At 39.1% G+C, this 20,739-nt stretch overlaps 1 protein-coding gene across 2 annotated transcripts in view; it reads right to left on the reverse strand.

Moving 5' to 3' along the window:
* The window catches only part of SH3YL1 (SH3 and SYLF domain containing 1), a 44,403-nt gene that overhangs the window by 22,097 nt on the left and 1,567 nt on the right, over window positions 1–20,739 (reverse strand). The window contains exons 2-8 of one of the 2 annotated variants that reach the window (XM_035321062.1): window positions 12,169–12,279; window positions 11,078–11,191; window positions 10,506–10,570; window positions 7,693–7,805; window positions 2,587–2,715; window positions 1,497–1,647; window positions 677–749 (exon numbers count right to left, since the gene is read on the reverse strand). In XM_035321062.1, coding sequence (XP_035176953.1) covers window positions 677–749; window positions 1,497–1,647; window positions 2,587–2,715; window positions 7,693–7,805; window positions 10,506–10,570; window positions 11,078–11,191; window positions 12,169–12,279 — 756 coding nt within the window. Of the gene's footprint in view, window positions 1–676; window positions 750–1,484; window positions 1,648–2,586; window positions 2,716–7,692; window positions 7,806–10,505; window positions 10,571–11,077; window positions 11,192–12,168; window positions 12,280–20,739 lie in introns of both variants that reach the window. The other variant, XM_035321061.1, reaches the window with a different exon arrangement.

The raw sequence follows: 20,739 nt of genomic DNA on the forward strand, positions 1-20,739 counted from the left end.
TACCAACTTATGTTGTTGTATTTCATATGCTGTTTTTCTAACGTGTTCAATAGTTCCAAAATGAGTGCAGTTATCTAAGGAGCAGTACAGGAGAAAGAAATAAGGATCTTGCCTTCTATTCTTGTCCATATAAATAAATCAAGTTAACAACAGAAGCTGCATACTGCCTTACATTCAATGTGAGTATTTTGGTAGATGAATTATTAGAGACAAAAATTGTCTCCCCCACTCAACTGTAAGAACTCTGTTCAAAGAAACGACAACCTAACAGACAAACTAAGTTTCTGGAAACCAGAAGTTTCTAGAAGTAGGACTAGTAGTTTCTAGTAGAACTATGACTTTTTACTAAGAAGTGTCATTGTACTAAGGGGCTTCTATATATCCAACAAACATGTATGCTTTACTTGAATAATTACTTCTGTAACTAAACCAACACTACTTTTATAGAAAATCTGTCAGAGAAAAGACAAACAAAACAAACAAAAAAAGGTTTTACCATTTATTGCTCATGGCCCTATCTCAACATGCTCTCAGTATTAGCCCAAGGGAGAATATATATAAAAAAAAATGTTCTCATACAGGCAGCTACTACAACAGTAATTGCATAACTTTAATTAGCCTTAATGCTCTACATTTATAAAGAGATCAATCAATCATTATCACGGTGTTGTCTAACCTGGTGGTGTTGGCCCAACAGCAGGTTTATGTGGTTCTGGTCTTGATGGTGGTCTAGCAGGTGGGTCATTTACCTAAAATGTATACATTTTTAAAATAACTTGCATCAGACCTGGAAGTAGATTTTAACTTCATACTCTAGAGGTACGTCAAGTTACACTGAAAATGTATGAACTAAAGAAGTACACTACAGAACTAGTGACATACACATGACTATAGAGTAATTCACTATGGGTTAAATAAAGACAAAACTAGTGATTGTCCATCAGTAACATCAATCAAAAAGTCATCCTCTATAATACTGAGAATTATATTATTTTAAATGTGATTAAATAGAAGCCAGAAAAAGTAGAACAATTAGAAGAGTACCAAATCAAACCTGGTATGCTCGTTATTTACAGATTAACTTGATTAGGAATAGGTTGAAGAAACTTTTCTAATCATCACCTCAGATTTGATTATACATTGTTCTGAAAACAAGCATATATAGTTTTTTCTAGATGATGCAAAGCCAAACCAGCAACATACTTCTCTAGAACTGCCTAGCAGGGGAATACTGAACAGTGTAGTTGAATGTTATGCACAGGAAGGTGTCCCTGTCCATGGCAGGGGGGTTGGAACTACATGATCTTTAAGACCCCTTCCAACCTAAACCGTTCTATGATTCTATGAAATATCTGCTATGCGTTACATTTGTAAGCATCCAATAGAGATCTTAAGAATGCCAGGAGAACACTAACATTACCATTACCACTGAGTATAAACAGTTCAGGAAGAGAAAAAAGCCTGCGAGAAAGAAATGCACAAACCCTTCCTTGTACCGTTACCGTTTTTCCTGGATTATTTTTTTGCTCTTCATTCTCATACTCTTCAGTGAAGGATGCTAGAATCTCATAAAGATCTTCTGCTTGAGCAGGAGAAGGAACATCACCCAACAGGATAGCACTAGCACGTATATCCTGCCCATAAAACCTGATGCAGAAAAAACAGATGCCAGGTCTTTGATCACTACTATATTTCAGTGCCTAGATAAGACCACCTTATGCATTTCCCCTGCCCTCCTATTCTTAATAGATTTCTCCTATTGATCTTCTATTTAGAAGCGACATCACTAGCTTAGCAGTAAATTCTGAATGATAAATAGCTGCTGCAAACTTGATTGCCTACCACCTTATTTCAAAATGTTCTTCACTGGTAATATTTCTTAACTGGTCATGTAGCATATATCAACGAGACCATTTGCAAGCCAATCATGCAGCAAACTGAAGAAATACACGACACTTCTAAAAAACGTTTTAACAGATTCCTTAATGATGCAGTAAAATTGTTTAATAATGCATTGGCACTGCGGTTTTATGAACTGACATGCTGTCATTAGAATTAGTAGTAGTCTTTGCTGGTATTAGCAAAACCAAAGTTTTCATAAGCACAGATTTACAGCAGACACCTCACAGTTACTGTATTTTAGTTCTTGGAATTATTTGGTTTACATTTTAGGATCTGCATGCAACACAGTAAAACAATTTTGAATATTTCCACTCATTCAGAGGTGCCTTAAGTAGTTTAAATGTAATAGACTGTACAAAGGAAATCTGCAGCACTTCACAAACTATTTTCTCAAATTCAGTGATGGTCTAAAACAGGGTTTATTTTTTGTTTCAAATTACTTGAAATATTTCTCAATATACAGTAAATATCTCTATAACTATCCTTTTGAACCTAAAGTCTCTTTAAACATTCACCATCTATTTAATACCCGTTGGGTAAACTGAAGACACCCTAACCTCTTAAGAAACCCTAAAATAAGCATGGAATGGAAAAAAAAAAAACTTGTGAGAACAAACTGAATGCGTCCCAGTTCATTGTGTCACTGTTCCTTCACTGAATCCTCTAACTTCAAAGAAAACTTACTTGCGATTGGTTTCTTTCCTTTCAATTAAACAGGTTCCTTCCAGAGATACACCTGCAAATAGTCCTCGAGATTTGCAGTATGTATAGACAGCAGCAGAGCTTCTCAGTGCAACATCCCCTTCTAAGTTTCTAGAAGGAAAAAAAAAAATGCTTGATAGTCTTCAGTATGGCTTCACAACATGAGCAGCAATAGCCTTTTTATCTTAATCCCGCCAAAAGCCTGCAAGGGTTTCACTTTTCTCTATTCTCACATGCTCTGCTGAATATGCTCAACTGGGTCAGAGTTTAAATCCATTTTCAGTTTTCGTTTCAGACAGAACCCAGCACAAAGTAATTAATTTGGGTGATAAGGTTTCCTCCAAACCACAGAATAATGTTGCCTCATGAGAATACTCTATACTATAGACCTCCTCTTGCATTCAGAAGTCTGAAAAATTACTAACCTTAACACAAGAATTTCAGAAAACTATTCAAATTTACCAAGCCAGGACAATAACATATATACAAAGTCCATACTCACTACTTGTTTGAAATTGACTTCCAATAACACAGATTCTGCATTTTCAATAGACAAATTTGCTACTTCTGAAGTTTTTTTCTTGGCCTTAAAGAAATCCTTTTTGCAGCAATAATCTCTCCGATTTTTGTCTTGTCTGTCATGAGGAGAGGGGACCGCATTGTTCTTTTCCTCTTTCTTATGGCCATTTATACATTTAAGACATTATCGCCCCTCAGTCTCTAACCAGCTCTTTAGTCATTCTTCATAGATGGTGTTTAAAAAGCTGTGATTACATTTGTTGCAACATGTAACAATACTCAATATATCTCAATCTTCTTGATTTTATGGTGCCCAAACCAGCACAAAATATATCAAGTAAGGCTTTATCAGACCTCAACAGAAAGATAAGATTACAAAGTGTAATCCACAAACTCAAAAAGGCTATTTTACAGCTGTTCCTCCAGGTCACTGATGAAGATGATCAAGCAGGAGAGGTCCCAGAACAGCCTCGTGAGGACTTCCACAAGAACCTGATCTCTGGATATCACGTTAATCATTTGCCACTGTTCTTCAAGCCTGATAATCCAGTTTTTCATCTACTTGGTGATCAGTTCTGCCTGTACACCTAAACCACAATATCCCTAAATAGACACAAGGATGCTGGAGGACAGCATACTGAACAACTTGCAACACCAATGTCATGCACTGCCTTCCCCTGATCCATATATCTATCTCATCAGTGGAGCAGGTAGTATCTTACCCTTCTATTTTGTCAGAAAAAGATGACAAAATATCAGCAAAATCTTCACTGTAAAAACAGAGGCATGAAAAGATACATGCTCCAAGAGAAGAAACTGAGGCAACTGGGCTTGACTAGACTGGAGAAGTCTTAGGTGGGGGGGGGCCTATCAGCAGCTTTCAATTATCTATGAGGAGGCAATTAAGAATATGATGTCAAGTTCTTGAAGTGGTACACGGTGGAAAGACAAGACAATAGGCAAATTGAAAAAAAGAAATATTTTGACTGTCTGTAAGGCAAAACTTTTCACCATGAGAACAGCTGAGCAGTGGAGTATGTTTCCCAGAGAGGCTAAGCAGAGTTTTTCAAGACCCAGTTGGAATAAAGGCATGAGCAACCTGATCTGAAGTCATAACAAACCTTGCTTTGAGAAGGAAGTTGTACTAGAGATCTCCTAAGGTCCCTTCCAAATTAAATTATTCTGTGATTATATCATCTCATCCTTCAAAGTAAGCTGGCTTAATCACTTAAGCTTTAAAAGTAATTGCTTGGTGTAGTCCTATTTTTTTAAACTTACTGCCAGGCAGATCCGCAGTAGGTCAATGAAAATAACAGTTCACTCAGGCACTGTGGCACTTGTGCTCTTTATTGAGCCTAGAATCATAGAGAATGGTTCAGGTTGGTAGAGACCTTAAAGGTCATCTAATTCCAACCCCCTGCCATGGGCAGGGACACCTCCCACTAGACCAGGTCGCTCAAAGCCCCATCCAACCTGGTCTTGGAACGCATCCAGGGATAGGGCATCCACAGCTTCTCTGGGCAACCTGTGCCAGTGCCTCACCACCCTCAGAGTGAAGAATTTCCTCCTACCATCTAATCTAAATCTCCCCTTTTAGTTTAAAAACCTTTACTCCTTGTCCTATCACTGCACTCCCTGACAGAGTCCCTCCCCAGCTTTCCTGTAGGCCCCCTCTAAGTACTGGAAGGCCTTCCCTGGAGTCTTCTCCTGGCTAAATAACCCCAGATCCCTCAGCTTGTTTTCATAGGAGAGGTGCTCCAGCTCTCTGACCCTCCTCATGCCCCTCCTCTGGACTCCTAATAGGGCTATGTCTTTCTGGTGCTGGGGTCCCTAGAGCTGAACGCCATACTCCAGGTGGGGGTCTCACGAGAGTAGAGTGCAGGGGGAGAGTCACCCCCCTTGACCTGCTGGCCACACTGCTTTTGATGCAGCCTTAGTTGGCTCTCTGGGCTGCAAGCACACATTACCGTCTCATGTCGAGCTTCTCACCAGCACCCCTAAGTCCTTTACCTCAGAACTGCTCTAAATCCATTCTCTGCCGAGCCTGTATTTGTGCTTGGGATTGCCTTGACACAGGTGCAGGACTTTGCACTAGACCTTGTTGAAGCTCATGAAGTTTGCACAGGCCAGACGTTCAAGCCTGGATGACATCCCTTCCCTCCGGCACGTTGACCACACCACACAGCTCAGTGTTAGCAGCAAACTTGCTGAGGGTGCACTTGATCCCACTGTCCATTTTGCTGACAAAGATGTTAAACAGGTCTGGTCCCAATACTGACTCCTGAGGAACACCACTCATTACTGATTTCTACTTGGACCTTGAGCTGTTGACTGCAACTCTTTGAGTTCGATCATCCAGCCAACTCCTCATTCATCAAGTTGTCCACCCTTCAAATCTATGTCTCACCAAATTAGAGAGAACGATATCACGTAGGAATACCAAATACTTTGCACCAAGTCCAGGTAGATGATGTCAGTTGCTCCTCCTCTATCCACCAATGTTGTGATGCCATCATAGAAAGCCACTAAATTTGTCAGGCATGATCTGCCCTTAGTGAAGCCATATTGGCTGTCACCAATCACCTCCTTATTTTTCATTTGCCTTAGCATGGTTTCCAGAAGGATCTGCTCTGTGATCTTGCCAGGAGCAGAGGTGAAACTGACTGGCCTGTAGTTCCTTGGGTCCTTCTTTACCCCACCCCATTAAAAATGGGGGTTCTGTTTCCCCTCTTCGAGTCAGTGGGAATTTCATCATATTTGAGTTGTGGCAGTTGGATGACCAGGTCTCCTGTCTCCTTTCTGAGATGGCCCACAATTTTCCCAACTATTCCTTTTATCTCTGACACACCTATAGAAGCCTTTCTTGTTACCCTTGACATCCCTTGGCCAAATTTAATTCTAAAAGGGCTTTGCCTTTCCTAACCTGATCCTTGGCTGCTCGGATGATCTCTGTGTTCTTCCCAGGCTATCTGTCCTCACCCCCTCTGTAGGCCTCTTTTTTTTCCTGCTTGAGTTTGGCCAGGATCTCCTTGTTCATCCATGCAGGCCTCCTAGTGTTTTGACCTGACTTCCTCTTTGTTGGGATGCATTTCTCCTGCACTTGGAGGAGGTGATCCCTGAATATTAACCAGCTTTCTTGTGCCCCTCTTCCGTCTACAGCTTTGTCCCATGAAACTCTACCAAGCAGATTCCTGAAGAGGCCAAAGCAAGCTTGCTGTGCTCCCTCCTTGCTGCCCTCAGGATCCTAATCTGCACCATTTCATAGTCACTGCAGTGGAAGGCTGCCCTTGTGCTTTACATTCCCCACAAGTCCCTCCTTGTTGGTGAGAATGAGGTCCACCATAACACCTCTCCTTATTGGCTCCTCTATCACTTGGAGAAGGATGATTATCATCAATGCATTCCGGATTGCCTATGCCCTGCCGTGCTGTCCCTCCAACACATATTAGAATGGTTGAATTATCCCATGAGGACCAAGGCTTGTGAACATGAAGATGCTTCTGCTTGTCTATAGAGGGCCTCATCTGCTTGGTCTTCCTGGCCCAGTGGCTTGTAACAGAATCCCACTATACTGTCACCTGTCCCTGCCCTCCCTGTAATCTCGACCCATATGCTCTCTATCAATTCCTCATCCATCCCCAGGCAGAACTCCGTGCACTCCAGCTGTTTATTGATATAGAGGGCAACATCCCCTCCTCATCTCCCCTACCTGCCCTTTCTAAAGAGCCTGTATCCTTCCATTCCAACACCCCAGTCATAGGAGCCATCCCACCACATCTCTGTAAAGCCCACAAAGTCATAGCCCTGCCAGCGTGCATACAACTCTAACTCGTCTGGTTTATTCCCCATGCTACACACATTAGAATAGAGACATTTGAGTTGGGACCCTGATGAAGCTGCCTTAACAGCTGGAATTCCTTTGTGCTGCTCTTCAGGCACTTTCCAGGCTTTGAACATCTATCACTGACACTGATATCAAACTGGGAGGAGCAGGATGGATTGAGATTCCCCTTTCCCAGAAACTCTAGTTTAAAGCCCTGCTCAACAGCTTGGCAAGCCTATGACCAATAGGTGAGAGAGACCAGTGCTCTCCCCTTTCTCTGACAGATGGACCCCATCAGCCCCCAGCAGACCAGGTTTCTCAAGCAAGTCCCACAGTTTAAGTAGCCAAACCCCCATATGTGGCACCAGTCCTGTAACCATCTGTTATTTGCCAGATTCTGTTGGCCTTTTCAATCTCCTTCACTTTGACCAGGATGACTGAGGAGCCTACCCAAGCAGTGTCTTGTAAAAATTAGAGTAAATTTCAGAACATGTTCCTTCTGTGAATAAATACCTTTACCAAGAAAGGAAAAAAACAAAAACAAACAAACAAACAAAAACCACAAGCAACTAAAAAGTCATAACACTACAATTATGCTACTGAAACAATATAGCCCAGTCAACATACAGGTTGCCCAGGTTGTTTTTTTAAGATACCAGAGAAAGCCATGCAAGTATTTGTACAGCCTTTAAAAAAATATTTCCCATATTTAAAGCTAACCCATATTATGAAGGGATTTTACTCACCTCCCCAGAGGTCCAATAGCCACAGTAAGATTTCCTCCAAGTGTAAGATTCCCTCCCTTGGCAAAAGCTTCTACTGCTCTCTCATGATTCAATATTATCACTAAGTCTGAAACCTACAAAAACATGAAAAAGTACCATGCTTTTTAAGAAGTTTGAACTTCATGGGAGAAGAATCTTCTGTTTCATGGGAAAGCAGGTGGTAGCATTGCAGATATTTCCTTCCCCAAATTAAAAGCTAGCTCCAAATTTATGAAATTATTAATTCAATTAGAATCTTCCATCCTATCAGATAACTACTTCTATTCTTGCAATTACTTCTTTTGAAACAGTTTTCAAAACCAAGTTGATCACTTTTCTGCAAGAATGGATGCTAAAATTTACATTTTAGTTTTTGGAAACTAAAAATCCTTTCACTTAGTTTTTTTAGTTAATTGTATTTTCTTGATACAAAATCAGGAGTTTTATATACATAACTATATACACACATGTATATAAATTAATATTTGATTTTTTTTTAAGTCTTGAATTTATGAGGTGTAGATAGCCTCTTCAAGAACTATTGAAACATGTAACTAGAGAGATAAGGTATTTTTGAAAGATAAGGCTCAGTAAATACACTACATGCACTAAAAAAAACAAGATTGGTATGGGTGATTTCAACGTTAAACCCGGGACTCCAGCAGTGCCAGCCTTTTTCAGAGTTCAGCAAAGTATATTATACTTTTGTATCTTAGTTTTTTTCAACAGATGTCCTGTGTACTCAAGGACTACTGCACATGATCTTCCATCAGATGGGCATGACTGAAAGTCAGGTTCAGAACAAACTTTCAACTTACCCCGAATTCCAAACAGTGACAGCAGGGAATACAAGAAGAAATACCAGATTATTTGCAAAACAATTCTGGCCCACAAGTATTACACACAGTGTAAGAGGCCTTTGTTATTAGCCCCCTGGTAACCTCCACCCCATCCCAAACAAAAGATGTCTGACATGAGTAGTTTCTGAATCATCCAGGGATGGAGACAGAATGTCATTCAGGATGCTGCTACCTCCTTTTACCCATTGAGATGATGAATCCACAGCTAAAGCTAAATGAATCCACAGTGATAAAACCTTCAAGGAAAGCATGAATTTTCAGACTAGTGTTTAATTTGAGGTACCAATTTTTTTCTTTTGGAAAAAACTTATGCAAATATTATGACTTACGAAAACTGAGATTTCCTTCTTAATGTTTAAAACTATCCATAAGCACAAATACAACTATGTTAATTATAATCTCTCCTACAGGAATAAAATTCAACCAGTTTCTACAATATTTAAGTTCTTAAATTGCCAAAACAGTGCTGAAATTAGAGTCTGGGCTCCTAAGCCACTGAGATATTTCTGAATAGCATCTCTTCTCTAGAAGAAGACAATAAATTCATGTTATAATAATGCTAGTAAGGAAACTGTATTTTGTAAGCTGGGTGACTAAAATTTCAAATGAGATTGCTCAGAAAAAATGTCCTCTTGGAAATAGCTTGTGTATTTAAATTATTTTAGTAAATATCAGGAGTAAATGGTTACATTATCTAAAAGACCAGATGGAGATGATTAAAGCAAAACTTCCATTGATTTATCAAAGCATCTAAAGAGTCTGTTTCATTGTCACAAAATGAGAATGTACAAAAAAACCCTGGGGCTCATCAAACTCAATGTTTTGTAATGTATTCAGATCCTGCAGTCATGAAAACCAAAGAAAAACCCTTACAAAAATTAGTAATTTCATATTCATAGTGTTCTTCAAGAAGTACACAGTAATAATACCCGAGATCAGAAAGTGAACAATGAGGATCTAACACAATATCGAACAGTTGCTCATTGTGTGAGTACCAGGTGACTGGTTGTCAGAAGAGGGGTAGCTGGGGATGCATGAGACATACTGGGGACTCGCGTGTACCATCCAGATCAGCTTCACATGGATTCTTCTGAAGAGCAGAATGCCCATAGCAAGAGATCTTGCTGGCAGCATACTGTCTGTCACATTTGATTTCATTTGGGAATCAGTGAATAGAGGCTAAATAGAAATAAAATAGAAGGATGGGACTGGGGGACAGGGTGAGAAAGAGGAGGACAGATGGCAACAACATTTAAGAAGCTGTGAGGAAGAATAGGTACAAAGAAGAGGCAGAGGACAGCCAGAGCTCAGATCAACAAGATTCCTCTGAACACTGAAAGTCTCTCATTTAAGTGTTTCTGCTATCTGGAAACTGACTTCTTTTCTGTAGCATTTCTTCAGAGGAGGCACTGTCAATTTTGGTGCTCCCAAACCGAAGGGTGATACCAAGAATCACAAGCTTGAGTAGGGAACACATGACGTACAGTGGCATTAGCTAGGCTCCGTTTTACAGCACCTTCAGCTCCTTTCAGCATTTATTGCTAGATGGAGTCCTTGTGCTCTTTAACAAAGCACTTGATACACTTAAATATAGTATACTTTTAATTAATTCCATTTGGCTTTTCATGGAACTCTGACTTGAATTTTCCCTATTAGGGAAAAATTCAGTCTTCTATAAGTGAGAAATCAAGGAAATAAAGAAAAAGCTACCACCTCCTTTATTTATTTTTTTACATTTCTCCATCCAATTAGATTGATAGGATCAACCTCCCATATTTAGTTTGGCTTGTATAAATCAATCTTAAAATTGTGTCCCCCACCCTCCTTCACATCGAACTAGATTTCACTACCTCACCAACATTTAGAACTTTATCAATGCATTTAATTGCTTGAAAACAAAATAAAACAAAAAGTACTTCAAATGCAAAATAATACCTCAATTCCAATCTCAAATCCACCACCAAGGCCAGCAATTCCTATTGCAGACGGAGCAGACCAGGCTGTCAAGCAAAACAAGAGAAAAGTACAAAAGTTTTACTACATATTACAAGAAATACTTATATGGTTATTGCAGTTCAAAAACTCTGACAAGTTCTCCACTTGAAACTATATTCATACATACTAGAATGTAATCACACAACCACACTGGTTTATCCCACTGGTAGGAATGGAAGAAATAGAAATCCTCATTTAAACCAATCTCTGCATTACAAATTTATCATACAGTTGTCCATTACTGGACATAATTCATTTTTTAAAATTAATTTTCTACTATGCTTTTACATTTCATACTTTGATACAAAGATACTGAATGCATTTACATCTGGCCAAAAATAGGTACAGAATTCTGAAAACAGTTTTCCAACCAGATGTTGGCAGCTACTAGCTTGTTTTATGTTACAAAAAGAAATAATGGAGAAAAAAAAAAAAAAAACACACATATATATATATATAAGTTAGAAAAAGTTTTTTGTTTTGTACTTCATGGGAGAATTAAAATAACTTACAGCCATTAGGAAGACGAGCTAATACAATTCCACTTCCACCTCGAGCAGTCACCAAAAATCCAGCTTTGATAACAGACAAAACTGCAAGGCCTTTGGCTTTAGCTATTACATGGGCTGAAAAAAGAAAATAGTTTATTAAAAATCTTGTAAGTGAAGTTCAAGGAAAGGGAAAAAGGAAGCTTTACTTTTAACAGTTGTGATCATATAACAGTTAAATAGTAAAAGCAAGAACTCAAAACTGCAAGAAAACTGAACTAACAATGATGACACCTCCACTCCTCAGTCAACCACACAGCCAGCACTGCAATGATCTCTGCACTGCCACAACTGCTTCAGCTGTCCTGGTTAGCTCACTTATTGCCATGAACGCTGTCTGTGAGTACCCTTGGCAAGATAATGAGGCAGTGAATAGTTGACAACCAATGTCTCTACAGATTTTTGGAGGAGTGAGGTCTGAATTCAAATCGGTGATACACAGCAGCCTAATCAGCTTATATCATTAGACAGCGTTTGTGTCAAATAAAATGTCATCATTCTGCAAGCCTTATTACAGGCCTCCTGGAACATAGTAGTTATAAATTCAAAGCCACAACTAGCAACACCTGGTGAAGGAAGACACTAGAAGAAACAGAATAACCATGGCAGAATAAAGATGATAGCAACAAATAAGGTTGCTTAATCTGTATCAAAGGAGAAATGTACCCTGTTCTTTCCTTCAACTTTTTTCACCTAGGTAATTCTGATAAACACATATTCAAAAACTACTGCTACTGTTCAAGGTTCTCCTTATGAACAGACTTTCACAGGGTGAACACAAGACATTCCACCCCAAAAAGAAGCCTTCCTCTGTGGATACCCTATGGCTATAAACATGCAAAACATTTTTCTCAATAAGCTATATCTGTCTAGAAGCCAGCAAACTGAACCCCTTTACTTCCCAAATATTTTTATGGAAGTTTTAATGGCCCAGTTCTTCGTTCCTTTCCATGTTAAGGTCAGTGAAAACAGAGGGTGCTGGTAAAAAGAGATGGATTTCAACACAGGTAAGAATTAGAGGTTTTAGTTGAATCAAAATGTGTTTCTTTACTCACGAGGTATGATTTTATCAGGTCCATTTCTGGAAGTTATTTCTGTAAATTCTCGTAATATTTTAGCTGCTTTTTTAGCTTCTGACTTCAAGTTGGAAGGTATAGGATTATTCACTGTAAAACATGAAAGAAACATCTATGATCACTTCAGGATAACAAACAAATCAGTGTAACTTTACGGGAAAAGTGACTACTGAGCAGAATCAATATTATGCAACATTATATTTATAATTTCATGTATGAATAGCAACATTTCTCCTGTAGAATTGCAAAAAGAGGCCTTAAAGCAGACAAATATAGACACACACATGTCAGTCCTGATTCTTACATCTACTAAAAACCCTCACTTAAAATCTTGTTTTCCTGTCTGGACATAACACCCACCAATTGCAAGTTTATCAGCAATAAATTGTCCCAACAGTACACACATACATTGTCAGACCAAAGGTCCACATAGCATCATGCTCTGTCTCTGAAAACAACTAGTCACTGTTCCAGTAAGAGTCCCACTGTTTTTCAGTTTGAAAAAGCATAGAAAAGACTGCATGCATAGAGAAGTAACGCAGTCAAAAGTGGCCTAATTTTTTTAATTAGTGTTCCCTGAACATTCACTTACCTCCTCACTCTGGGCAACATTCTCACCCAAAGCTGTGATGGTGAAAGCTAAATATATTTTGAGAGGAAGTCAATGAAGCTCGGGGAGCAAGTCATCTCAGACTAAGTGAAGCACCTAGCGGCAAGTTAGCAGAGTTTCTCTCCTGACTCTTCTGGCCAGAACTGGAGTTGCACATCTACTTGTCAAAGTGAAGTATATTCCTCTAGTATGTTCTGCAGTCAAGAAAGGACACTCCCAGAGCAAGAGATTTTGACAGCTGAGACTCTGAACTACCCTGTGAAAGCTTGTAGCAATGCTTGGCTTTGGTGAAAATGCAGCACTGGAGAGTTTGAAGTTGCAGAAGTCATCACAATATTGTGAAAAAATATTGATCTCTGAGAAAATATGCAAAGATGCATGAAGTGCAAGAGTACATTGGGCTGTGATAAACAATAGAAGACATGCTAACTCTGCCTCCCAACCCCTTCTGTTTGTGTTCTGAAAGTTGAAATAATGGCCAAGTCTCTGTGTGCAGAGATTGGAGAAGGTGAAACTAAACTCTAAGAATTCACGACTTTCAGAAAAGCTGTTGGAACGTGCAATTTTCCCAGGCTGTTACAGCCCTAAAATTGAAAGCTGGCTTGCAGGAGTTCAGAAGGAGTCTCATTCCTGGTTCACCTGGCTGGAAACTGGCTGCATGGATCACAGCAAGAGAGGACAATGCAGCCCAAGCAAAACATTAAAGGCTAATTGCTTTTTGGTAGATGAACAAACTAGATTAGAGCAAACGTCTCCATTACTTCTGTTGCTTGTTCTTAACATCATATTTTCAAGGTAACAGGGAAAACATTACCAGCATGTTATAAGAAAGAAATAATATTTTTGATTTTGTATGTAGAAAGCATACAAAACGTCGATCATGACGAACGTATTGCAACATCAGTCTTCCCAAGGAGGCATGAATAACACTTTCAGCTTGCTATAACTTATAATTCATAAGTAACATTGCAACACAGTGCATGGCATTGCATAATCAGGTGAATGCTTCTGAATGTAGGCTTTCACTTACTGTGTTTTGCAAGTCAAGAGGTCTTGAATTTGGGAAGGGTCACTTATGCAATCTTCCCCAGATACACACTTCATGGTACGGTTCAGTAAGATTAAAGAAAAATGAATTAAATGGAAGACATGCTTTATTTTAGTTCTGGTAAAAGGGACAGTTGCATGTCTGGCCATGCCGAACTCTTAGCAAAGTCATCAAGACTTTATGAAAATAACAGGTGTGCGCACTGATAATTGGAGGTAAGAAACATTACGGAGCAAAACCAAGCATTAGCTTCTAGATTATAGAGAAATAAAATATACCTCTGTGCTTCTTTACTATTCTTTATCTTTACATGCATTTCCTCCTCCCTCCACCTCACTTCTCCTCAGCCAACCTCAGATTTTGGAGGAACATCTCCCATCTGTTTCTCCTTAGTTCCAAACAGGAGAATAAAAAAAGGCTATTTCAAGCATATTAGCAGAGAAACCTCTCTCGTCAATCCCCTCCCCATGTCTGTCTACTGACAAAAAAAAGTTTTCAGATCTAAAAGGCTGCAAACAAGAGACAAGTTAAAAAAAACAACACCTTTTCAGATTCAGAATTGCTTCAGAAAGACCTTATGGTTACCAGAAAAAGCACGTGTGTTTAGATGCACACAAGTGTTACTGCTTAATTGAAGACAATTTAAAGCTGAACTTCATGAGCCAGCAAAAGCAAGCGTGCTACCACCTCACTGTCTCTTCAACTCTGAATAAAGAATCGGTTTCAAGACCTTATTGTGGTCACATCTTTGGGGCAGGAGTGGAGATATCAAAGCAACTATTTCCAACATTTACTCTGAACGTTTTACAAGATACCTAGGCTGTCCCCATGATTTTCTGACCTGGCTTATTTTTATCCTGGTGTTTTATCTATCTGCACTACTCCAGTGTAATCCTAAACATTTTACTTTCAGATGCAAGATTTGGATTGAAAAATATTGCCTGAACAAACCAAAAATTGTGGATTTCTGATCCTGTTTTTCTAAAGGGGTATTTTTTGTGCCAGATATTGTAGGGTTCCTCTATTGCCAGGGAACAGAGGAGATGGAAAGAAATTCCTCAGCCAGCCATACACTGGCTTAATTCCCAACCTCAAAAAAATCACCAGAACCACCACTGTTTCCTTACTTACTTCTGTAATGTTATGCAGATAGTAAGGAACTGGCAGGATGCCTACAGGGGCTCTCAAGGAAATAACAAAGAAAAATGTTCGCTTTTTGAACAACAAAACACAACCAACCCACAAACTCACACCCTGACCTTAATTATGGATAATATGATGCTTGGTGAAGCCTGGCTGGACTCCCATTTTTATAAGATTGCTTGCACCAGGCTGCAATGCCATAGTCAAAGAAATCTCATCTTTTATTGCTGAAGGAAGAGGGAGAACTGGCTCTCCCTCTCAGGCAATGCCACGCTCAAGATTTTGTTGACAGAATTCAAGATTAATTTACGAAACTGACAATAACTAACCTACAAACACAGATTTTCTTGGTTAGGTACATAACATGAAGGAGGCTTTACTCTCACTGTCAAATTATAAATCTATCAGTTTCATGAAAATTTGTCTAAAGCCAAAGAACATTAAACATTTGTCATTTAAAAAGTGGAAAAAAAGTCACACAGGTATGTCAAGGAGAATCCAAAGCTAGTTATTTACTAGATTAGAAAAAAATCATGGAAGTTTGCACTATAAAAGATCTGTGCTTGCCCTAAAATACAATAGAAAGGATATGTTTCAAGACTATATGGAAGGCTAGGAGCAAAAATCTTGATTTTTCCTTATTTTAATTGCTGTCAATATTTAATTTAATAAACAGTCAAAACCATAACGGGGATTTCTGTGACATGAAAAATAGTTTAAATTTCAGTTCACATATTGAGCTGTCCTGCTCAAGGTTACATTATGATTTGAACAGTAAAAGTCTTCTCTTAAAGCCTACTTAAACATTGCCGTAGTTTGTTGAACTACAGAAGTTATAGAAATATCTGCTCTTTAATACAAATACTGTATGAAATATTTAGGAGCAAGCACAAGCTCCACGTTCGGTTTATCCCTCCAGTAACGTAAGGAATAATCCTGTACCACTGCCTTCACTATTAGCTTTTAAGTATGCATATGTAATTGTCTGTTTTGTATTCAACCAGTGCTCAGGAAAGAGGTAACGAGAAGCAATGAGGCAATAATGTCTATCAGGAGGATACACTGAGTGACGGATTTGGAATGCCGTGACCAGCAAATGCTCAACTGGGAGCGAGCTTCATTTACACCGCTGCTTGTTGTTGAAGGGAGAAGATATTGAGCATATGTGAGTCAGCAACACAAAGCCCCATGGGGGAATATCACACCAAAATTGATTAACTGCTTAATTTGTAAGCTGATGAGGCAAGTGCGTCAGCCTCTAATTTACATTCTGACTAACAGTAATAATGTGTTGGCTGAACATTTGGTGAAATTATCTGAGCAAGGTGTAATAAAGAATAAATAAAGCCTTTTTACTTAAAAGCTAGAACTAATTCTGATATAATCAAAATTCTGCTGAATACGAACAGATGAAATAAAGCTGGGTAGCATTATAAGAACCTGAACATCAAGAAGTAGTTTCAAAGGAGACTGATGATAACTAGAGACAAAACCTAGCATGCAGATTTCATACCCAAGTTGTCCATGTATGTATGAGCTTTGAAGTATTTTGGGAGAAGTAATTTTTACTTTTTGGTCACAAGAACAATTAAAAATAATGGCACAAGTCTCATGCAGTAATTTCATCTTTACTCTCACTTCACTGAAAAGTTCAGAAACAGCACAAGAATAAATTAAAATACAGCTGATTTGCAAAATGCCTATGGTTAGAGCAGTAGCATCAGCCCCAAAAAGCAAGTAGGAACAAAGAATGATTAAGAGTATTCATAAACATGACAACAAGTCAAGAAAGGTTTAAGGCAGACATTGTAGGGGAAGGAGAAACCTGAAAAGCAAGACAGAGCAGTGTTGGAGAAGAGCCTAAACAAGAGATTTCAGCTCGGCATTACAATTAGGGAGATGAATGTCATTTTGGTTTCACAAACATGTAACATTGTGGTACTGTGGTAGCCAGCTCCAGCCTTGGGATTCATCTGGTAACACAACATGCAAGACATGCACTGTAAGCATTTTGTCTAACCCAAGAAAAAGTGAGGTGGATTTAGAGCAGTGGCCAAGAAGCACGTATTAATTGACAGACTATTAAATGGATCTGTCAGTCTCCACTTACTGCTTTCAGTACCAAAAGCCAATGACACACAGCAAAGAAGCCCAGATCAAGAACAGATCTGCAGAGTCCAAGGAGGTGGTGGTAGAAGGTGAAAAACAAAATGGAGGAACAGGATGAAATAAAATAAGGGCAACAACTACTGCCTTTAGTTGGGACCCACCAGGCTCCACCTGTCAGAGCCTGAGCTCCAGACTCCTGGTTTTGGAGCCAACAGCGGGAGGCAGAGGTTGTTTCCTTGTGAGAATCCAAGGCACTTGAAAGAGGAACGCTTCAGGACTTGCATCATCCTGCCAAGAGGCACTACTGGTGCGGCAGAAGGAATCTGAGAAAGTGACTGAGGGAACGAGAAAGTAGCAGCCACTGACAGCCTGGTTCATGCTAATTGTGTATGTTATATAATTCTGTCAGAGGCATTTGGAGAACAGTAAGGGAGACAGAAGACGACAGAAGACATCTTGTAAGGTGATGGAAACAAAGCTGAAAGGTAGAAAAAAGGCCCTCTGCAGAGCAAAACCACTTTACTAATCTCATGCACTTGTGCTGTGCTCCTTACAACTTGGATTCCTGAAATCTTACCCATTTTCATGCAGCTCTGTTCCTAAGGAATCTTGGTGTGAGCATTCAGTACTCTGTCAGAGACAGTAAGAGTATGGCAGCGTACCAGTATACCGGCACGAACCACATGGCCTTGCAGAGCTACGCTAAGACTGGAAGGCCAGTCTTTGCAACCCTAAGAGGTTTTGTACTACGTATTTAATGAAACTACTCTTTCCCCCTTGACATGAAGGAAGACATTAGCCAATGACCTTTCTGAAAGCAAGGCAAGATTTATTGGAAATGCAGTAATTGCATACAAGAACATGTCCAACAATAAACTTACCCTCTGCACAAGCTAGCTGAATAAATAAAATGGTATGAAACGTGATAAAAGTATTTATATGCTAGCTATGTTAGCATCATCATGTATAGTGCCCAAAAGAATACAAGGTTTTTTGTCAGCACTAACAGGTATCTCTGACCATCTGCCTTTTCAGGCTAGCTTGCCTATCAGTTATGTATGCACTCCTAGAGCACTGGAGCTCTTTCTTTTTTTTTTTCCCCCCTATGAAATCTCTGCTTTGCTAATGTTAAAAAAGCATGCATACACAAAACAAATGATACCCACAGTTTCACCATGCGTGTATTGTTATTCCTTTTCTCCAAGAGGAAAGGACTTTACTAATCCAAACATGAAGTGTACCACTTAGTGGGTTATCAGTCCTCAACTCAACTTTGAACTATTTCCTTGAGAAGAGTCAAGAAGTGTGAAAACAAGCGGGAAAAACAAACAAAAAAAAACACACACAACCAAAGTCAAACCAATACACCTATACCACAGAGCCACCCACATTATCAAAAGCATTTGATGAGTTTGGTTACCAGCAGTTTCAGCACTAAAGTCAGTTTGGAGCATCCCCAATCCCCTCTCATCTCCTAGGAGGATGAACTTCATGATGTGAGATGGAATGCTATTATGATAGTGACATAGCTGGACAAGACACTTTAAAGAAAAATGTGTTTACTTTGTATATGCAAGATGCTTCAATGAGGCGATGCCTCCTTATTGCTAAGGAACTGTGATACGTGAATAGTCACTAACAGCCTGAGGCACAGGTGAATCAGGTGATTTGTTCTGCAAAGCACTTAAGACATCTCTTCAATCCCATGGGAGGTAGAGCAGAAGAACGCCCGTAGCTAAAAGTCTTCATTAATCCCCATAACATTTAGCAATGGCAAGAACACAAAAATCCTACGTTCACAGTTTTACAACTGAGTTGTAGGCTTGGCACTAGGAGAAAGGATAAATGAAAATGGTATGGGGAAGAAATCAAAATACCTACCAACAAACTAAACGTGTTATTCTCTCACAATGAATACAGTTCTCGCTACATTTGAATAAGCTATTAATAGTAAATATAATCAATACAGAAGCTTTGTGAGCTTCCAGATAGTATTCAGAGTGGTACTCAAAGTGAATAAGCAGAACAAAGATGACTGGTTACATCAGACTTCAAGTTTTTACTTCTGAGAGGCACAATGATCACAAAAAAGTACCATTTTAAAAAGAAAACAAAGATTTAAATGTTTCAAATATTTGATTAAGGCAAGCAGATAAAAAAAAATAAGAGGGAAAATGAAGGCACAAAAAAAAATCACGTCAGTATGACAAATGTGTCTTCACTACTAGGCCTATTACAACAAGGATGATTTCTCATCTCAGGAGAATAGAACTGCTAGAGAGTGTGTTTTATAACATGGTTTTAGCAAGCTAAATGCTTAGACATGAAATATGAGACAATGCCGCCTAAACAGATAAGTCATTGAAATATGAAGAAAATGCACAGCACCTACACAGTAAAGGGTTTATGCAGATTCTCTTCTATAACTCATCTGGGTCCACAATAGTATATCTCAATATTATAGTTCAGGATTGATGTTAGGCTAATAAATTATCTGACAATACCTGTTCCAACTTAAGTTGGTACAAAAGACACCCTTCTTAGAGTCACTGAACACGTAATATTTGCTTAAACTTAGCACCAACAAAGACATATCAATTCTAGCCACTAAAGCTGAAGACACTGTATGAGCATTGCAACACCAAGTCCAGCCTTTAATGTGAGAATTTCCACAAGGATCAGGTGTTGAGAAAGACCAGAAGAAGAACTGTGTTCTACCTCAAGTGTTAAAACAACATGAATTTAGTTGTCAGCAAAACATAAGTGAAACAACTCTACCACCCTCCACTGAGGCTAAAGCAGACCAGGACATGAGAAGCAGCAGCTTTCAGATGACAAAGAAATGATTGGCATTCTGTTTGTACAAAGACAGTCAGAAAACAGCGCTGGGATGCTCTACAACAAGCACCAAAGACAGCTAGAGACCTCGGAGGCCGTCTGAGGCTGAAAAGAGAACTCTTCCAAGAATTTGTAGTACAAGAATTGCAGGCTTTTGTGCAAAACACACCACCACACCTAACCACCATGCCACCCAAGCCTTAGGAAACTGTCTAGATGAAGCCTTGTTGGCAAGTCTTCACATACACTGATTGTAATATGTTTGATGTGTAAACAGTCAGTACCAAAGGGGTTGGGGTGCTGTCCATCAAGCAAAATAAATAGCATGACCAAAGCTAAACCAGAGCTAGGAATTCTGTTCTGCCTGTCTCTCATGTTAAATACAAGACCCGGTATGCCATGTTAAATTTTGATTGGGATTTTCCCCTTAAACCCATACCTGAATCCCAGCTTTGTCTTGCTAACTCTATTTTAATAACTAAGAATAAGCTTCCAAGGAGATAAGCAAGTATGCAACAAAGCTTTAACTAAAACAAAGCTGTGCTTTTAAGAACAAAACCCTAAAACCCATCCTGTTCTTCTTCTCACCTGGGACAAAAGCACAGAGAGAACAAAAATGTAGCCAACTACAACTCCCAGGTGCCCAATAATCCCATATGCTACAGTAACCTACGAGAAAAAAATATACTTGGGCACTTAACAAAATACAGACTCCTGCTACTTCTTGCAGAAGGTACTTCTATTACTAAAACTGTGGGCATCATTCTTTCCCTCATTTCCTCTTTCCATAAATATCCCTAGG

Source organism: Oxyura jamaicensis, chromosome 3 (genome assembly GCF_011077185.1).
Source record: "Oxyura jamaicensis isolate SHBP4307 breed ruddy duck chromosome 3, BPBGC_Ojam_1.0, whole genome shotgun sequence".
NCBI lineage: Eukaryota > Metazoa > Chordata > Aves > Anseriformes > Anatidae > Oxyura > Oxyura jamaicensis.